At 49.0% G+C, this 17,209-nt stretch overlaps 2 protein-coding genes across 6 annotated transcripts; both read left to right on the top strand.

Annotated features, from left to right (window-relative positions):
- The first annotated feature begins 2,128 nt into the window (after positions 1 to 2,128).
- ehd4 (EH-domain containing 4) lies at positions 2,129 to 10,833 on the top strand. Of its 2 annotated transcripts, none has more exons than XM_061301891.1 (8): positions 2,129 to 2,623; positions 5,768 to 5,944; positions 6,573 to 6,670; positions 8,249 to 8,415; positions 8,493 to 8,626; positions 8,688 to 8,799; positions 9,247 to 9,411; positions 9,805 to 10,833. In XM_061301891.1, the coding sequence occupies exons 1-8, from the start codon at positions 2,394 to 2,396 to the stop codon at positions 10,357 to 10,359; spliced, it is 1,638 nt and encodes a 545-aa protein (XP_061157875.1). In that variant the 5' UTR covers positions 2,129 to 2,393; the 3' UTR covers positions 10,360 to 10,833. The 2 variants fall into 2 exon arrangements, with proteins under 2 accessions (XP_061157875.1, XP_061157876.1); XM_061301892.1 differs by lacking the exon at positions 2,129 to 2,623 and adding an exon at positions 2,718 to 4,527.
- Positions 10,647 to 17,116, top strand: g2e3 (G2/M-phase specific E3 ubiquitin protein ligase). Of its 4 annotated transcripts, none has more exons than XM_061301897.1 (12): positions 12,081 to 12,481; positions 12,570 to 12,689; positions 12,775 to 12,874; positions 14,173 to 14,295; positions 14,628 to 14,725; positions 14,824 to 14,925; positions 14,990 to 15,114; positions 15,186 to 15,354; positions 15,432 to 15,538; positions 15,831 to 15,947; positions 16,036 to 16,160; positions 16,423 to 17,116. In XM_061301897.1, exons 4-12 carry the CDS (start codon positions 14,229 to 14,231, stop codon positions 16,710 to 16,712), a joined length of 1,200 nt encoding a protein of 399 aa, XP_061157881.1. In that variant the 5' UTR covers positions 12,081 to 12,481; positions 12,570 to 12,689; positions 12,775 to 12,874; positions 14,173 to 14,228; the 3' UTR covers positions 16,713 to 17,116. The 4 variants fall into 4 exon arrangements, with proteins under 4 accessions (XP_061157879.1, XP_061157881.1, XP_061157877.1 ...); XM_061301893.1 differs by having other exon boundaries at positions 16,420 to 17,116; XM_061301895.1 differs by lacking the exons at positions 12,081 to 12,481; positions 12,570 to 12,689; positions 12,775 to 12,874 and adding an exon at positions 10,647 to 10,786 and having other exon boundaries at positions 16,420 to 17,116.
- The last annotated feature ends 93 nt before the right edge of the window (positions 17,117 to 17,209 follow it).

The following is a 17,209-nucleotide window of genomic DNA, read 5'->3' as shown; positions in this document are numbered from 1 at the left end:
TTAGTTTGAAATGTTTTGACGTTTGCTTTCAAAATAAAGTGCGGAATGTTTCCCGAAGAGGCCAACGGGAAGTTGAGCTGAGGTGGTCAGGGGTCATTCTTCGAGAGGCCACCGCCGTGCAGCTTCCTGGCTGTCTTCCACAAGTTCAAAAGTCAAAGTCTGCTTTATTGGCAATTTCTTCAAGTCAAGACACACAAAGAGATTGAAATTACGTTTCCCACTATTCCACGGTGACACGACATAGTATACAATATACATACAAGTAAACAGCACAAAAAGTAAAAACAAGAAGGCACAAACAATGATAAATAAGAGCGATGAATAAATAATAAATAAACAAATACAATGGTGGCAACCTTTTGGCACACAAATGTATGCTCAAATTTGAGACTTAAATCCAGGGCTGTGGACTCGGACTCGGGGATTCGGACTCGGTCGGACTCGTTCATTTTTGCCGGACTCGGACTCGGTGCTGATTTTGACCGAGTCCACCGAGTCCGACAATAAAAAAAATACATTAAATTTTATTTTCATCATGCTGTTGAGAATGCGCTTAGGAATACTGTCCACAGCCCTTCTTGTTTGTTATGAAGACTAATTTAGTTGTTGCGTGTACGCCCGCGCCTGCCTGCCTGCGTGCGTGCATGTACAAGACCCACAATGACCCGCGCGCAGCCAAGATGGAAGAACCCGGAAGCAGCGAGAGAACAATGTTTTGCCTCTAGATTTGGGGGGGAAACGGAGCGCAAGTTACGATCAATGCGGCCACGTTGAGTTGCACTTAGGCTGATGTTTACATTATGATGTGCTTCGATAGTTGTGGGGTCGTCACTAATTATTTGTGTTTAGATAAATGTCTGAGCTATAATGGTGTAGTTAATGATTAAAACTTGAAAGTATCTGTTTATTGTATTCGTTTATATGTTTAATAAAGACAAAGCCATCACAAAACTGTTGTAATTATTTAGATTTCGATCTAAATTAGCCTTGAATGACTAAGCAGTCACATAAATTAACAGAAAAAATGGACAGCCGGACTCGGACTCGTGGTCAAGAGGCCGGACTAGGACTCGGTGCAAAAATCCGACCGAGTCCACAGCCCTGCTTAAATCAGATTTTCACTGATTTGATGATGTCATCAGCTAGCACGTCTACTGTTTGCTTTGTGCGCTATGTGCTCACCCCAAAGCTCACATTCATACAAGCCAAATCTGTTTGCGAGCTTTAGTGACCTTGGCTCCCACTGTTGTTGTTTTTTGTGGGGGGTGGCCAGCTTCACACAGGTAATAAAAGCATGTGTTTGGTTTGTGTCGTAAGGTATGAAACATCAAAGGATTTAAAGTACTGAGTCAGCTGGGATGGCAAATGCTGTTTATTGTCAACAAGTGCTTTGTGTGGAGTGACAACAGCCAGTATGGAAACTCGAAAAGTGGACACCTCAAAAGACAACGCGTGCACACTTATATTTAATAGGACGTTCGTTAGCATTTGTTGCTAACGTCAAAGAAATGTATTAATCTCGGCGATTAAATGTTTTTTTGGACCACTGAATGCAAATGTCCTGTGTTGGTTAAAGGGGAAGTAACACATAGCCCCCCCCCCTCCCCATTTCGTTGTAATATGTTCTGTGCAGCCAAACTCGTCGCAACAGTGTACTCATTAATGTTTCGTTTAGATGAATTCAACAGGCATATGCCCGAGATGGATATCCATTTCGCGACTTGTCGCAATGTATAATATCTTAAATCAAATTAGCTATGTATAATATCTTAAATCTTGCTTTGATAGCGTAGGCATTGTGTATCATCACGTAGTAAAGGTGCGTATTTAGTGTTTTAAGATCTGGACGAGCCATGGAGGAGCCTGAAGCTATGAAGCAGGGAGTCAACACACAAGCCTTGTCGATTGTCCTCTTTTTAGAAATTCCCCTGCAACGCAGCGAGCGCGAGCGTCGGTCAAGATATGCCTAAACTGCCGCTTGACACAGTTTGTCCTGAAGGGGGCGCCGAGCTGCCTTCAACAAGTGGCGCCGCTCAAATGACCTCCGAAGTGCCATGACGAACGAGCGACGCCACCTAGGTGACGTAGCAGCACTTACAGTTGCACATTCAACCTATTCGGGGACAAAATGTCAGCATTATGAAACACATCCGCGCTGTTTGTTTCCGGGTTGCTGTGACGCAAATGTGAAGGGGCGGGGTATTATGAGCAGTTTGTCCCTCCCGCAGGTAGGTTGCTCGCTCACCTATCCCCGACAAGTTACCCTCCAAGGCGTCGGTCAGAAAGTCCAAGACGAGGAGGGAAGTTGTAGCCCTTTACGCGTTGGCTTCTCCTTTTTTCCTCCCCCTCCCTTCGTTGTGCTGTGAGCGCTGCTGTCGCTGCTTGTGCTGGGGATGTTCAGTTGGGTGAAGCAGGAGCAGGGCGGCCGCAACAAGGAGGGCGAGATGTACCAAACGGTGACCGAGGGGCTGCAGAGCCTCTACAGCAAGAAGCTGCTGCCGCTGGAGGAGACGTATCTCTTCCACGACTTCCACTCGCCCGCCCTGGAGCCGGCCGACTTCCAGAGCAAGCCCATGGTGCTGCTGGTGGGCCAGTACTCCACCGGGAAGACCACCTTCATCAGGTAAGGCACGGCGCCACAGCGGAATATCCCGGCCAGCCGGCATTTGATTGATTGATTGATTGATTGATTGATTGATTGAACATTTATTTATCCCCGGGAGTGGGGAAATTCAGGCCCCAGCAGTATCCATACCACAGAGCGGGGATACAAAAGACACACAGATGGAATGAGCGCAACTCAATAGGCTCTCATAAGGCTGCCACACAACAGCGCCACAAAGAAAGCCAGAAAGTGCGAAAGATAAAAATTTGCTTCCCAATTCTCTGCCGCACCTGGGAGGGACGGAGTGCGACCGTAACAGTCGACGGCGTTCAAATGGGTTGGATGTGTTCGAATGACAACGACACGGGGCTGCTTTGAAGAAATCTCCGCCGCTCGAACTTAACTCGATCGGCTCTCGGCGGACTTCCGCAAGTTTAAAGCAAAGAGTCATCGAATGAATCAAGGCGCCTAGCATGCTCATGAAACTCGTGCCGCACCTCCCGCGCGATGTAGAGTAACTCGGTCCCTCATCCTATTCGGCATTTGAACCTACTAGTGTGGATTACTTGGCGCTAACGCGCTCAATCTGACGCTTTTCAATAAGGCCTTGGTGGGTGGGTACGTGCGTGCGGCCGCGCGTGTGAGTGTGTGAAGGGGGTCATGTGACCATGATGTTTCACTTGACAGTTTCGCAGCTGTAAAAACAAGTTTTTTTTAAAAAAATTGAAATGTTCACATATCTTTCAGCGCACGTGCACGTTGTTTTCGAACATTCACTTTGGACCTGCTACAAGTGTCCCTCCTTTTTTTTCTTTCGGCTGTCGACACCCCCATTGTGTGCACTTCCTTCATGTCCTGTGAGCACTTGACAGGCCCTTGCAGTTTGCCACCAGACTCAACGTGATTTCAAACTGGTCCACTTGAAAAACGGCCTTAGCCACAGGCTGCAACATCCATGCAAATCGAATGCAACCGTGGTAGACGATGCGGACGCGGCTGCACACCTTTCTCACCAGACGTGAGATTGGTGGTCGGTGAGGCACCGACAGTCCAGTTGGTTTTGCCCCAAAGCAAATTGTGTGATTATGACGTGTAGGTTGCCAGCAAACGATTTGGGTACCAACCGACACCAAGATAAATGAGAATGATGTTCAGCCATCTGTCTTGTTCCGATTTGCTACATTTGCTGTCTCTTCCCACGAGTAACGATTCACTTACCCGCGCACAATTTGTGAGGACTCTCACGCAGTCGCAAATCACACAGTATTATTTCCCACTCACTCGCAAAACTGATTTGGTTCCTGTTGTGACAGATTCGTTACTTGCTCAAATCATTTTTTACTTTTTGTGTTTCCTCGGGTTGGAGTGTTCTCAAGTGAGAGCTGACTTGAGTATAATTTGAGGCGAGAGCGGCACAACGAAAGTGATTTTTTTCTTTATTTTGCAGACTAAGGGTAGAAATCCCGTGTGTGTGTGCGTGCTACATTTTTTGGACAGCCTACAAGCTGCAGAGAAATCTGAGCTGCTGTTGCAACACTCATGTGCGTGTGCGCGCGCCTCTTTGGAGGCCCCACCCTGTTCGGAGGAATCCCGCCAATCACAGGAAAAAGAAGGATTACAATTTCATCATGCGGACGGGACTCGGCATGTCGCTTAAAGCAGCCGAGCTTAACGACTCACCTGACCCGCCAATGAGCTGGCGGCTCCATCGCTTGCATATTTTCTCGTTAACGCGCTAGGCAGACGACGGCCCGTTTCGTGTTATGGCCGTTTGTCGGTGCCACAAATAGTACCGTATTTTCCGCCCTATAAGGCTACGTCACCGAATAGCTGTTGTACCCGCGAGGCTATTTCATTTCAAAATAGGCTGCTCCGTTAATGTTTCGAGTAAATCTACGGATCAATATGGAAGGGAAACATAGGTAAGTAGTACCAATGCGTTAGATCGAACTTTAGTCAGTTCTGATCATCTTATAGGAGATCGTTTGAGAAACGCGATTGTTTACACTTTCTGAGGCTCATGGGAGATTGCGAGCTGAGGCTCATAAGAAATTGCGGATGGCTAATGCTATAACGATAGCTGCTATACGCGCGAGGCTATTTCATGTCAAAATAGGCTGCTCTGTTAATGTTTCGAGTAAATCTACGGATCGATATGGAAGGGAAACATAGGTAAGTAGTACCAATGCGTTAGATCGAACTTTAGTCAGTTCCAATCATTTTATAGGAGATCGTTTGAGAAACGCGATTGTTTAGTTTTAGTTAGTTAGTTTATTGTTTAGCACATATTATTATATCAATAATTGTGCAAGGAGGGAGACGAAGCCTAGGGCTTGTAAAGAGCTCCACTCCTTCTAACCCCCAATTCCAACCCTTAATGCTGAGTGCCAAGCAGGGAGGCAATGGGTCCCATTTTTACAGTCTTTGGTATGACCCGGCCGCGGTTTGAACCCACAACCTTCCAGTCTCAGGGCGGACACTCTAACCACTAGGCCACTGAGCTGGTTTACAGAGGGCTCGTTGGTTATTGGCTAGTGGGTGCATACCCCAACCCTAGTCAACCTCAGTTTGTTGCAGTAAAGCTTCTATTTTATGCGCCTTATAGTCCGGTGCGCCTTATATATGGACAAAGTTTTAAAATGGGCCGTTCATTGAAGGTGCGCCTTATACACGGTCCCGGTGCGCCTAATAGGGCGCAAAATACGGTAGTTGAATTTGTTGTGCGTCAGGAGTTGAGGACGGTCCCCCCTGCTTACAGCAACCAATCAGATTGCAGCGGGGTGTCTACTGCCTACATTCGCTCTGGATATCTCAGCTCAGTGGTATTCCAAAAAGAATCGTTGCTCTTTGTAGAGGATAAATAATACATGACTGTGAGTACCGGGCTATTCACTGTCTCGGTGCTGCAGCCTGGAGGCACAAAGTGACGCAACATAGATGCTAATTGGCGGTTGCATATCAGGCCGCTTATTTTTGGAATCCTCAAGGTTTCTTCTTAGATTGAGCATGAAATCACATTCAACCAGGGCAATCGTGGTCATGACAGTTGTTATGGTGACATCACGTCAGAGGTAGCAGATGCAAAATGAGGCCGTTTCATCCGGTCATCCCAAAAAACAAAACGGGTCTTCGTTGCATAAGAGGAGGCTTCTATGACCACAGGTATCTTCTGGAGCAAGACTTTCCTGGTATGCGGATTGGACCCGAACCCACCACGGATGGCTTCATCGCGGTGATGTACGGCGACAACGAGGGGATTGTACCCGGCAACGCCCTGGTGGTGGACCCCAAGAAGCCCTTCAGGAAGCTCAACGCCTTTGGAAACTCGTTTCTCAACAGGTATGCTTCTGACACCTAAAAATAGATTTGGCTCTCCGATAGGATCGGCACCGGTAATTGCCGTTTTGACGCATTTATAAGCATCAGGCTTTGCAAAAAAATTTAATCTGCCATCTGAAAAGTGAAGAAAATTTCAGAGAATTAGTCTTAACTTTTTTCAAATCGCTTCCTGTTCCAAGAGAAGCAGCCGAGTGTTTTGCTCGCTGCGCTTTTTGTTTCACCTTCAAAGCTATGTGAAAGAAAAACCTGTTAGTGCGCCCGCAACTTTTGTTTACAATTTGAACACAAAGATGTCAGTTGTCTAAAACAAAAAGCAAAATTCTACATTGCCCGCATCCACAAGTATTTTTTGAAAGGAAGCGACGGGGAGCCATTTTGTGCCAGTAAGGGCCCCCCGCCTCAATGAAGCATTGTTTCCAGGGGGAAGCTTTTGTGCGTCACACGCGGCAGCATTGCGTTCTTGTTATTTTCCGCCTGCCATGCGATTTATGACCAATGAGCCATTTATGGTCCCAGGCGAACGCCCTTTTGGATGTATGCTGGGCTATCTATGCAAATACAAATACAGGCTCCATGAGCTAAGGGAGCTAAGCTAGTGGTCTTCCAATTGATCTGCTTGTGTGTACAGGTTCATCTGCTCTCAGATGCCCAATCAGGTTCTTCAGAGCATCAGCATCATCGACACGCCGGGGATTCTGTCCGGAGAGAAGCAGCGCATCAGCAGAGGTGCCCGCTAGCCCTCCGCTTTGACTTTTGCTTCGTCACACGCTCACCATGCAATCGCAGCAGGAACAAAGCGCTAACTAGCCGACACGTAGCTATTTTATTTCAAGAGCGGATTTCACCACTGCTGGAGCTGGAACAAAGCGCTTAAATAGATATCAATAAGAAATGCTTTTTCTATTTGAACCGAGCTTCTTCGAAAGCATCCCACTTGTCAATCAGACGCATGCCTGATTTAACATTTAGCTTTGAATTATTTGCCCGTGATTTTTGCTGGTGCATTGAGGGAATCGGCTGCGCGAGGGACGGAGACGACTACTTTCAGGCAAAAGCCATCATCCCTCGCAGACGCATTTGGAGCTTTACTTTATCCCCATGATTCCGTGTCGGTCCCGTCAACACATGATCCGTAGCGCGAGAAAGACGGGCCAACCCGCTCTCGCTTCGGGGCGGGTTTGAGGTTGTCCCTTCGCGACTTTGACTTTGCGTTTGAAGCGGCAACATGAACAGTGTGCCAAAGAGCCCGCTGAGTTTGCTCGATGACATCACCGGCGAGTCGGGCGGAGTCTCGGTGGGAGGACGAGTGAAGATGAGGGGCGCGTTGCTGCAATCTGGAAACATTTAGCGCTGCTCAGCCGAATCACACACACGTACACGCCCGTACAATAATGTCACTTTTGTCACGGCATATTTTGTACGAATATGAAAGGGGATCTTAAAGGGAGCACTTGATTGTTTCCAAGTCCGAAAATGGCCGTGCTACTCGAGTCACAACTTGACTCGAATCCCTCAACTCTGCCATCAAGAGTGATGCTGTCACGAGTTGGAAGCAGTTGTTGACATTTGACTCGTGCGTCTCACACCGCAAGTTCCACGTCCTGATTGGCACCAGGATGTGTTTCCATAGTGACCAGCAGGCCGGTTGAATGAATGAGCGCCCTTTCCGGGTTTTCTTGAGTCAAGTGACAGTTGCCACGTGGTTTTGTTTCACAACGCTAAAAGAGGAAGCAAGATTGCTGGACAAAAGACATTTCCTCAAAAAGGGGAAATGGAACCTATGAAGTCTTCACCCGGCATCCTGCACATGCACACTTGAAACCGCGGAAGGAAACTGACACCTGAGGGCGTCGCCCTTGTCACCGCCATCCTTCATTTATTGATGGAGAAAAGCTGCTTTGGTGGGCAATCGCCTAAAGCAACTATGGCAACTTCACACCCTTATTGCATCTGCGAGAAGCTCAGTATAGTTCTGGGGTCCTTTCTCGGGGGAGGCGTCAAGGACTAGGTTGGCCTCTTCGAAGACAGCTTGTGGCTGATGATGAAGAGGAGGTATTTTGGCCGCCTGACAGGGGGCAAAGGGAAGGACCGGTGTGTGTTTTGGGTGGGGGGGCTAAGCGACAGTTTGTAGTAAAGCTGCACTACTAGGTGGATTTTTTCCCCGATCGGATGGCCTGGGGTATAGGGGTCTGGAACGTGTCTCCTGATCAATGATGTGCTTTGGAGAGACTTTTTGGCTTGCGCTTTCCGGCTTTACAGTGTTCAAGCACGTCAACGTAAAGGCTCCTCGTCCTATGTAAACAGGTTACGACTTTGCCGAGGTTCTGCGTTGGTTCGGCGAGCGAGTGGACAGGATCATCCTGCTTTTTGACGCCCACAAACTGGACATCTCGGACGAGTTCTCCGAGGCCATTCGAGCTCTCAAAGGACAAGACGACAAGATCAGGGTGGTCCTCAACAAGGCCGACCAGGTCCGCTCTCCCTCGCGTCCGTCGCCTCGCCTCATCCGCAGCCGTAACGCCTTTTACTGCCCACCCTCGTGTTGCAGGTGGACACGCAGCAGCTGATGCGGATCTACGGCGCCCTCATGTGGTCTCTGGGCAAAGTGATCAACACCCCGGAAGTGGTGCGGGTTTATCTGGGCTCCTTCTGGGCCAAACCCCTACAGAACACGGAGAACAGGTACCTTCCCGTAAGGTGTGTCCGTCCCTTGACCTCTCGCTAAATTCACTCTTGCCCTCAGGCGTCTATTTGAGGCGGAGTCTCAGGACCTCTTCCGGGACATCCAGAGTCTTCCGAAGAACGCGGCGCTTCGCAAGCTCAATGATCTCATCAAGAGGGCCAGGCTGGCCAAGGTGAGACGGGAAGTGCATGGGGAGGTGGGAGGAAGTCACATAGGCGCATGTTAAAACTGGAAAGGTTTAAGCAAGTCAATTACTAACACGAATGGCGGCGCTCGGCTCCAATAAAGTGGCTTGGGGGGACTCGACGCCAGAGGCACAAGCAGAAATGAGGAAAAAACAGCGTTACGCTTTATGTCTATATTTGGGCACCGCACTCAAATGCGCGTCGAGTATTTTGAAATGAATCTCATACTGACTTACCCCACCTGTGGAATAGAGGCTGACATTGGAACGTTTGTGGAATGCGTGCGAAGCCGTTCCCGCTGCCGGCGTCATGCGAAATCCCCGCCAACGCCATCCCACACGTTATCAGCGCCTTTCTGCGCTCTGTCTCCTGTTGGAGAGAGAAGCCTCCAAACCATTCCACGTTTGCATTGACGCTGGCCGTGTGCTTGGCAGGTGCACGCTTACATCATCAGCTACCTCAAGAAGGAGATGCCATCGCTGTTTGGGCGCGAGAAGAAGAAGGAGGAGCTCATCGCGAGGCTGCCTGAGATCTATGCCATCCTGCAGAGGGAGCACCACATCAGCCCTGGAGACTTTCCTAACGTCAACAAGATGCAGGTACGTGGAGGGCAATGCTCGACTCCCCCCCCCGCTGCTGATGTCAAGATTCATTGGGCATTGAATGACTCGACAACGAGTCGATAACTGTTTAGCGCCACAATGATTCCAAATCCTCGGATTGATTTCTTCATTCAGATCGGCATGCTGAAAATAGCGCTGTGGTGAGTCTACAGGTGTAACGTCAACTCCTCTTCAATCCTGCTTTTTACGCCCGCCGAACGTCCCAGTCAACGGCGGGCTACTTTTACTTGCGCGCAGTTATTTCTTTGGCATGCAATCGCAGTAGCGGTCTGACAGACATATCACAGCCACCGGGATGAATCAAGCTGGCGGGTTCTGTTCGAAGGATAGGACCGGCGCCCCAATGACAGCTGCGCACGTCTCTTCCAGGACATGTTGCAGCACTACGACTTCAGCAAATTCCCATCGCTGAAGATGAAGCTGATCGAGTCCGTGGACAAGATGCTTGCGTCCAAGATCGCCGGGCTGATGACCATGATCCGCGAGGAGGAAACCAAGGTGCCGCCTGCCATGGTGTCGGGCGGCGCCTTCGAGGGCTCCCAGGACGGCCCCTTCGGCCGCGGCTATGGCGAGGGCATCGGCGCCGGCGCCGACGGAGCCGAGGACTGGATTGTCAGCCGGGACAAGCACCGCTACGACGAGATTTTCTACACGCTCATGCCCGTCAACGGCAAAATCAGCGGCGTCAACGCCAAGAAGGAGATGATGAACTCCCGGCTGCCCAACACTGTACTGGGCAAGATATGGAAGCTGGCTGACTGCGACCAGGATGGCAGCCTGGACGACGAGGAGTTTGCACTGGCTCAGCACCTCATCAAGGTCAAGCTGGAGGGCTACGAGCTGCCGGCCGAGCTGCCCCCACACCTGGTGCCGCCCGCCCATCGCAAGCACGCCGAGGCTGAGTACGATCCCGGCGAGGACTAGACGCTCGCACCCATGCACCCTGACTGACATTCGACGACAACAGGCACCTGTGTTTATTTGCTACGCTGCCCGCTCGCTTGAAATTTTCGGTTCATCTCAAAATTAGCAAGTTGGCCATCAGCAGATTTTTGGGGAAGGACTCTCGTCTTTTTATTTGCTGAAAAGGTTTTGTAGTCCAAACAACTCAAGAAGGCCGTGGTGGAGAAATCAAAATGTTCCACACAAATCATTGCACATTAGAACCTCAAAGACTTGCCTGGTCGAATTTCATTTTTCATGCAGTGTTCCCATGTCTGTGGACAAAGTCCTGCCTGTTAAGGAGTTTTCAGAAATCTTTTGTCAATATAGAGAAGGATTTCCCGAAAGACTTCATTTCGTTGATGGTTCAGTCCCTTCAATCTACGGAAACGACGGACACAATAAAGTGGTAAGTTTGAGATGACACAAAAATAATAAACTGTATTCTGCACTCGTTTTCATAGCATTAGTGTCAGTCTTTCTGCTGATTTTGGAGCTGTGCGCTCTGTTTTCACTTTTTGTGGGTGTATTTTGAGTAGTTGTATCAGATGATTTGCGTCAAAGGTCCTGTTTTATTCTTGGGGATGCATTCGTTACCTTGTTTAGTTTGTCCCGCTTCAACGGATCAGAATGGAAGTCAAAGTCTGCTTTATTGTCAATTTCTTCACACGTCAAGACACACACAGAGCTCGAAATTGCGTTTCCTGCTATCCTACTACTGACCAAGTTTGTGCATGCTAAACAGGGAATTTGACTCCGGTTGATCTCAGCCTCTGTACGAAATTTAAGTGACTGACAACATTCAGGCAACTCACAACATTTAAGTGGCAAGAGCAGGATGTTATTGCACAGTGATGTCTCTGAGTGGTGTGAATTCATCAGAGCGACAGCCTGGGGGAAGAAGTTGTGTCTGTGTCTGCTGGTTTTGGCGTACAGCGGTCTGTAACACCGTCCGGAGGGGAGTAGTTTGAACAGACTGGGACCTGGGTGAGAAGGGTCTGCAGAGATGTTACTTGCACGTTTCCTGGTCCTGGAGAGGTACAAGTCTTGGATAAATGGGAGGTTGATCCCGATTACCGTTTTTTTCCATGTATAGTGCGCCCCCATGTATAATACGCACCCTAAAAATGGCATGGCGATGCTGGAAAAAAGCCTGTACCCATGTATAATACGCACCCAAATATTGACTCCTACTTAAGTCCGTAAACGTAAAATTATTTCAGAAAAAAGATCATCTTTGGGAACAACCGGATGTTATTCTGCCGGTCAGTATCACTGCGCATGCGCTAGCAAACTCGATAGCGAAGAAATGTTTCGGATTTGTGTAGGGTACATTGTGACAGCAAACGAGCAGGTGATCGAGCAAGCGTCCGATACGAGAGCATTGTGTTCGTATGGAGCGCGTTTGAAGTGAACAGCAGAGAAGAAAGCGCATCTGTAATGGCGGCCTCCGTATCATATCCGGATAAAAAAAAATAAAAAAAAATATTTTTATTTTTGTACCCATGTATAATGCGCACCGCAGATTTTAGGACAATAAACTTGTTAAATTTTGCGCATTATACATGGAAAGAAAACTGTATCTTTTTCGCAGACCTGATTGTCCATTGCAGTCTGTGCTTTTCTTGTTTGGTGGCCGATCCAAACCAGACAGTAATGGAGGTGCAGAGGATAGACTGGATGATGGCAGTGTAGAAGATCTTCAGCAGCTCCTGTGGCAAGTTGAACTTCCTGAGCTGTCTCAGAAAGTACAACGTCTGCTGGGCCTTCTTCAGGACAAAGTCTATGTGGCCGGTCCATTTCAGGTCCCGGGAGATTGTGGATCCCAGGTGATAGCATTACTGAGGATGCTGACGGGTGGAAGTGGCGAAGGGTCTCTTCTGAAGTCCACTGTCATCTCCACGGTCTTGAGCGGGTTCAGCTCTAGGTGGTTTTGGTTGCACCAGTGGACCAGCCACTCCACCTCCTGTGTGTACACTGTACACAGTCTCGTCACCGTCCCGGATCACTCCGATGAGAGTGGTTTCGTCTGCATACTTCAGGAGCTTCACAGAAGAGTCGCCTGAGGAGCAATCCGTGTAGAGAGAGAAGAGCAGTTGGAAGAGTACGCACCCCTAGGGGGCGCCAATGCTGATAGTCCGGGTGTCGGATGTGATGGTCCACGGCCTCACATGTTGTTTCCTGTTGGTCAGGAAGCTGGTGATCCACTGACAGGTGGGGGCAGGCACCGCGAGCTGGATGAGCTTCTAGTGGAGGATGTCGGGAGTGATGGTGTTGAACGCCGAGCTGTTGTCCACAAACAGGATTCTGGCGTACGTCCCTGGGGTGTCGAGGTGGCGCAGAATGTAGCACAGTCCCATGTTGACCGCATCATCCACCGACCTGTTTTTCCGGTAGGCAAACTGCAGGGAGTCGAGCAGAGGGCCCGTGATGTCCTTCTGGTGGCTCAACACTAGCCTCTCAAAGGATTTCATGACCACAGATGTCAGGGCGGCAGGTCTGTAATCATTCAATCCTGTGCTGGTGGGCTACTGGATACCCCAGATACATAAGAAAATGACTTTAAAAGCAAAAAAAGTCGATATTCCAAGAGAAGAGTCCTTGAAATATAATGGAAATATATTAGACGCGTGGGCACTTCGTAATACTCTCTTAGAAAATATTATATTTTCACGACGAGCAAACGAGCGCCAACAATCCCTGTGAGCATTTTGTCGTCTAAAAGCGGTCTATTAGCGGTCTATCCGTTCACCCGGGTTTGTCCACTCTATTAAAACAATATTAATAGCTTTTCATTATTTTCACCGCTGGCGTCTTGTTTGTTGTTCAGTTCGACCATTTTGAATCGGCAGCGCTATCTGGTGGCTAAATTGTTGAACTTCCATTCCAATGCCATTTAGTCCACAAACACGATCCTGGCTTACGTCCCTGGGGTGCCTAGGTGGCGCAGGATGTAATGCAGCCCAATGGTGACTGCAGCGTCCACCGACTTGTTAGCCCGGTCTTTTACGTCCAGATAATATTATTTAGCATTCAAAATGTCATAAATATGATGATTTCAAAAATAAAATCTGTTTACACGGTTGTATTAGTACAAGGGATTTAATTCTCTGTCGTTTTCCTCAAAAAGGAAGCTGAAATGTATTTCTCTTTTTTTCTTTTCACGATAAAACACGTAGAAAAGGAACTGGAGCCCGCCGCGTAAATTAAAACTAAAATTGTTGTATGAAGAAGAGACGACTATTTTAAAATACAAGAAAGACACATCTTCAACAAGAATGCAATACACTCATTCGAAAGGCGGTGAGCGCAAGGGAGAATGCCCATCTTCGAGGAAAGGGGCGGAAGCGGAAATGACGTTCTTATTTTGAAAGAGCGCATTTTCAAAAGAGTTAGCCATCAGAAAGAACATCGCAAATCCAGAAAAGACAACAGAGCGACATAAAAAATCATTACAAACTTCCAAATCACGCGCTGAGCCTTGACGTAGGTCCACTCACTCTTATTCCACCGACATTTCTGTTTCGATTTGGGGAGCTTTTGCACGGTTTCTCGCGTTAAACCAAAGAATGTTCGTCAAGTCAACGGATAGCGAGAAGCAGTGGCTTTCATTTGTCAATAAATGAAACATTAATGATGTATTGCTCCAAAATCCCATTTTAGACGAGAGTGTCTAGCTTCAGTTAGCTGTGAGTGTTTGCAATTAGTCATGATTTGAAGTTTATTTAATAGATGTCTATTTTGGTAGCCTTGCTATGTCTGTGAATGTGTGATTGCCTTTGTTATTGTCTGCAGCATAAGACTTGAGTTTTCCAACAATTGTGTGACTGCTGACCCTGGAGAAGAACAACATGAAGAAGAAAGCCAGGCGCTTGGGAAGTCACAAACCGGTCACCAGCAGCGAAATGTTGGTCCAGTGTAAGTATGGAATGAGGGAAGACAACAAACAACTCCCTTTATTACTTTTGACTTAGATTTGAAGCCTTTTTTCAAAGAATTGGCTTCTTTTAGTACTGCGCTTATTGTTGTCTTGGTTCCTTTTGCGCAGATTTGGATTTATTTTGTGAATGAGCAATTTTGTATTTGACTAAATTATGTCGCGCCGATTGCTTTTGGCTTCATCCTTTACTCTGTTTATTTCATTTTAGATGGGATAATTGTATTGAGTTGAGTATGTTTGTACTAAATTTAGTTCCCTCTTCATTTTTTTTTCCTCCTGCTCGGACCCGATGTCGCGTGGTATCTCCCAGGTTGCGTTCTCTGCCGACGCTGTGAAGATGACCCCGCCTTGTTTGGGGACAAATTCACCCTGCGGGAGGACAACATCTCTGTGCACTACTTCTGCTTGGTCAGCATCGAGTTGCGCTTTCGTTGCCAAGAAGCCCTTCATAGACAAAGAACCAAGACCTCGTCCAGAATTTTGACTCGATGCGCTTCTCCTCGCAGCTGACGTCGTGCGGCGTTTACCAGCGGGGCAATGATAGCGAGGGCGTGTTGGGGTTCCTGGTGGACGACATTAAGCGGGAGGTCCGCCGCTCTGCGCAACTGGTCAGTTTGCTTTGCCGCGTTGCCGCTGGCCCGGCAGTTGAGCCTTACTTGTTGCGTCTTGCAGACGTGCTGCGCGTGCAGGAAGAAGGGCGCATGCGTGGGCTGCAACGTGAAAAGTTGCAGAAAGACGGTGCATTTCCCGTGCGGACGCAACAGTGGGTTTGTTTCGCAGTTTGCCCAAAACTTCCCGTGAGTCTCGCGTCTTTGGCCTCGCGCAGCGCAAAATGTGCTTGTCCCACTCTCTGTCCATCTGTCCGCAGCTCTTACTGTCCCAACCACAGCCCGTCCCAGTCTGCAAGCGTGAGCTCAAACCCGAGCCCGCCTCAGTCGTGTTCCGTGTGCTTGGATGCCATCGACGGCGACCTTTCCTACGGCGTCCTCAAGTGTCCGTCCTGCCGCGCCGGCTGGTTCCACAGAGACTGCGTGCAGGTGAGCTCGCCCGCCCGCAGACTGACGCCTTCATTGTGGACGCGCCTGGGAGCTGTGTGAAATTACGTGCGCATCAGAGGCAAGCGCACAGCGCTGGCCTCTTCTTCTTCAGATGCGCCTTGTGCAACAACAAGGGCGAGTACCAGCGGGAGATGCTACGCATGGGAATCTACATCCCCGAGAGGTATGCAACTCAACACATGAACTGATAACTGGTAAAAAAAACAGCAGCCAAGACATCGCCAGGCAACAAAAGGCATGACATAGAAACACACAGGACAAAACAGCATGAGAACGAGGCAGCGCAACACAATACAGGACGCACAAGCGAACAAAATGCAACAGGCGATGGCAGGCAGGCAAAAGCCAAAGTGGTGCGCTGAGCAACACAAGCGCACAGCTGGCGAAGGCAATGCGAGACGAGGTCACGCTGCAAGCCGAGGCGCCTGCAGACCATTGCTGTGGTTGCGGTGCAGAGACGCATCATGGGAGTTGGAGGCCAACGCCTACGCCGACCTGCTGGAGGTCTACGTGCACTGCGACGCCCGCGCCTGTGTCTGCACCAGCGGACGTGCGCATTCCGCCAAAACCGGGTGAGTCCGCCTCGCCGGAGGTCGCTGCATTCCTGCGACGTTGCTCAACATCGTCGTAATCTTCTCTCCCCGTTGCCACGGCGCTCAGGTGGTTCACAGTGATCAGATGCCTGCTGTGCGGGTCCAGGGGGACACACAGGAAGTGCTCTGGGCTCAAGGTGGACGCCGCCGACTGGACCTGTCCCGAATGCGCAAAGTCCACTGACAGGAAAGGTGACCAAAGCCGACGCCCTTTTCAAGGCCCTTTTCAGCCGTTTTACATCCAAGCGGCTTCCTTCACCTTGACATGCTTGTAGAAGCCCTTGCATATGCCTCGTCCCCCCCCTTGTTCCTGCTGGCAAATTACCCTAATCCCACCGGCACAACAATAGTCCCCCCACATGAGTGTAGCCGCTTCACACGGACATGCGGGCCTCTCCAGCAGACCCCAACGCACCGCATCCCCTCTTTGACATTGCAATTGTTTTTCCAGCAGCCAGCCGTCGCAGCACCATCTTCCTGCGAGACCTCCTCTTCTTGGCCACCGGTTCACCGACGCCGCCGGCCTCCCGCCGACTCCCTCCGTCTATCTCCTCTGGCCTCACCGCTGACACGACGAGGAGGAGGAGGACAAAACGCGGCCCAAGCAGGGCCTCTTCCCGCAGAGCCAGCTCGAGGAGAACCCCCTCCTCCTGCCCGTCAAGTCGTCCTACCACCGTGGTCGTTGGCCACCATGCGCACCTCCTGCCTGGCAACGTTGCACCGTCACAGTTTCTTAACAATTAAGTTTTTTTTATTACTCTAAGACAGGGGTGTCAAACTCATTTTTTTCAGGGGCCGCATTGTAGTCATAGCTTCTTTCGGAGGGCCATTATGACTGTCAACCCAAATAAATGTATGAGCACTTCATTATATACAATAAAAGCTACAAACCAAATTGATTAAATTATGATTAAAAGTGAACACAATTTGAAATTCTAGTAATGACACACGAATTTGATGCACAATTTGTCTTCGCGGGCCACATAAAATGATGTGGCGTGCCGTATCTGGCCCCCTGGCCTTGAGTTTGACATAATGATGTTTCACAGTGACATTGTTCACTTGTTAAATTGTGACTTCAGTATCAACTTGGAAAAATACAACTCTTAATTCAAATAAATCTTTCCTTGCTTGCTCGTTTTGTTGAACTGGCTTTTGCACTCTGATTCTTCACTTGTGAAGACCTCCAAAGTTTGAATTTTCCTCCAAGGACTACAAGAAAGACCTTTGATACATATGTT

This window comes from Syngnathus typhle, linkage group LG16 (genome assembly GCF_033458585.1).
Source record: "Syngnathus typhle isolate RoL2023-S1 ecotype Sweden linkage group LG16, RoL_Styp_1.0, whole genome shotgun sequence".
Taxonomy (NCBI): Eukaryota; Metazoa; Chordata; class Actinopteri; order Syngnathiformes; family Syngnathidae; genus Syngnathus; species Syngnathus typhle.
This window is presented reverse-complemented; position numbering and strand designations above follow the sequence as displayed.

Bases quoted from the DNA above. Each gene is read 5' to 3' on its own strand.
- g2e3 (XM_061301895.1), top strand. From the start codon at position 14,229: ATGAAGAAGAAAGCCAGGCGCTTGGGAAGTCACAAACCGGTCACCAGC. The intron at 15,355-15,431 runs GTGAGCTCGCCC...CGTGCGCATCAG, and splicing joins TCCACAGAGACTGCGTGCAG to AGGCAAGCGCACAGCGCTGG. The intron at 15,948-16,035 runs GTGAGTCCGCCT...CACGGCGCTCAG, and splicing joins GCGCATTCCGCCAAAACCGG to GTGGTTCACAGTGATCAGAT.
- ehd4 (XM_061301891.1), top strand. From the start codon at position 2,394: ATGTTCAGTTGGGTGAAGCAGGAGCAGGGCGGCCGCAACAAGGAGGGC. The intron at 2,624-5,767 runs GTAAGGCACGGC...CTATGACCACAG, and splicing joins GGGAAGACCACCTTCATCAG to GTATCTTCTGGAGCAAGACT. The intron at 9,412-9,804 runs GTACGTGGAGGG...CGTCTCTTCCAG, and splicing joins CTAACGTCAACAAGATGCAG to GACATGTTGCAGCACTACGA.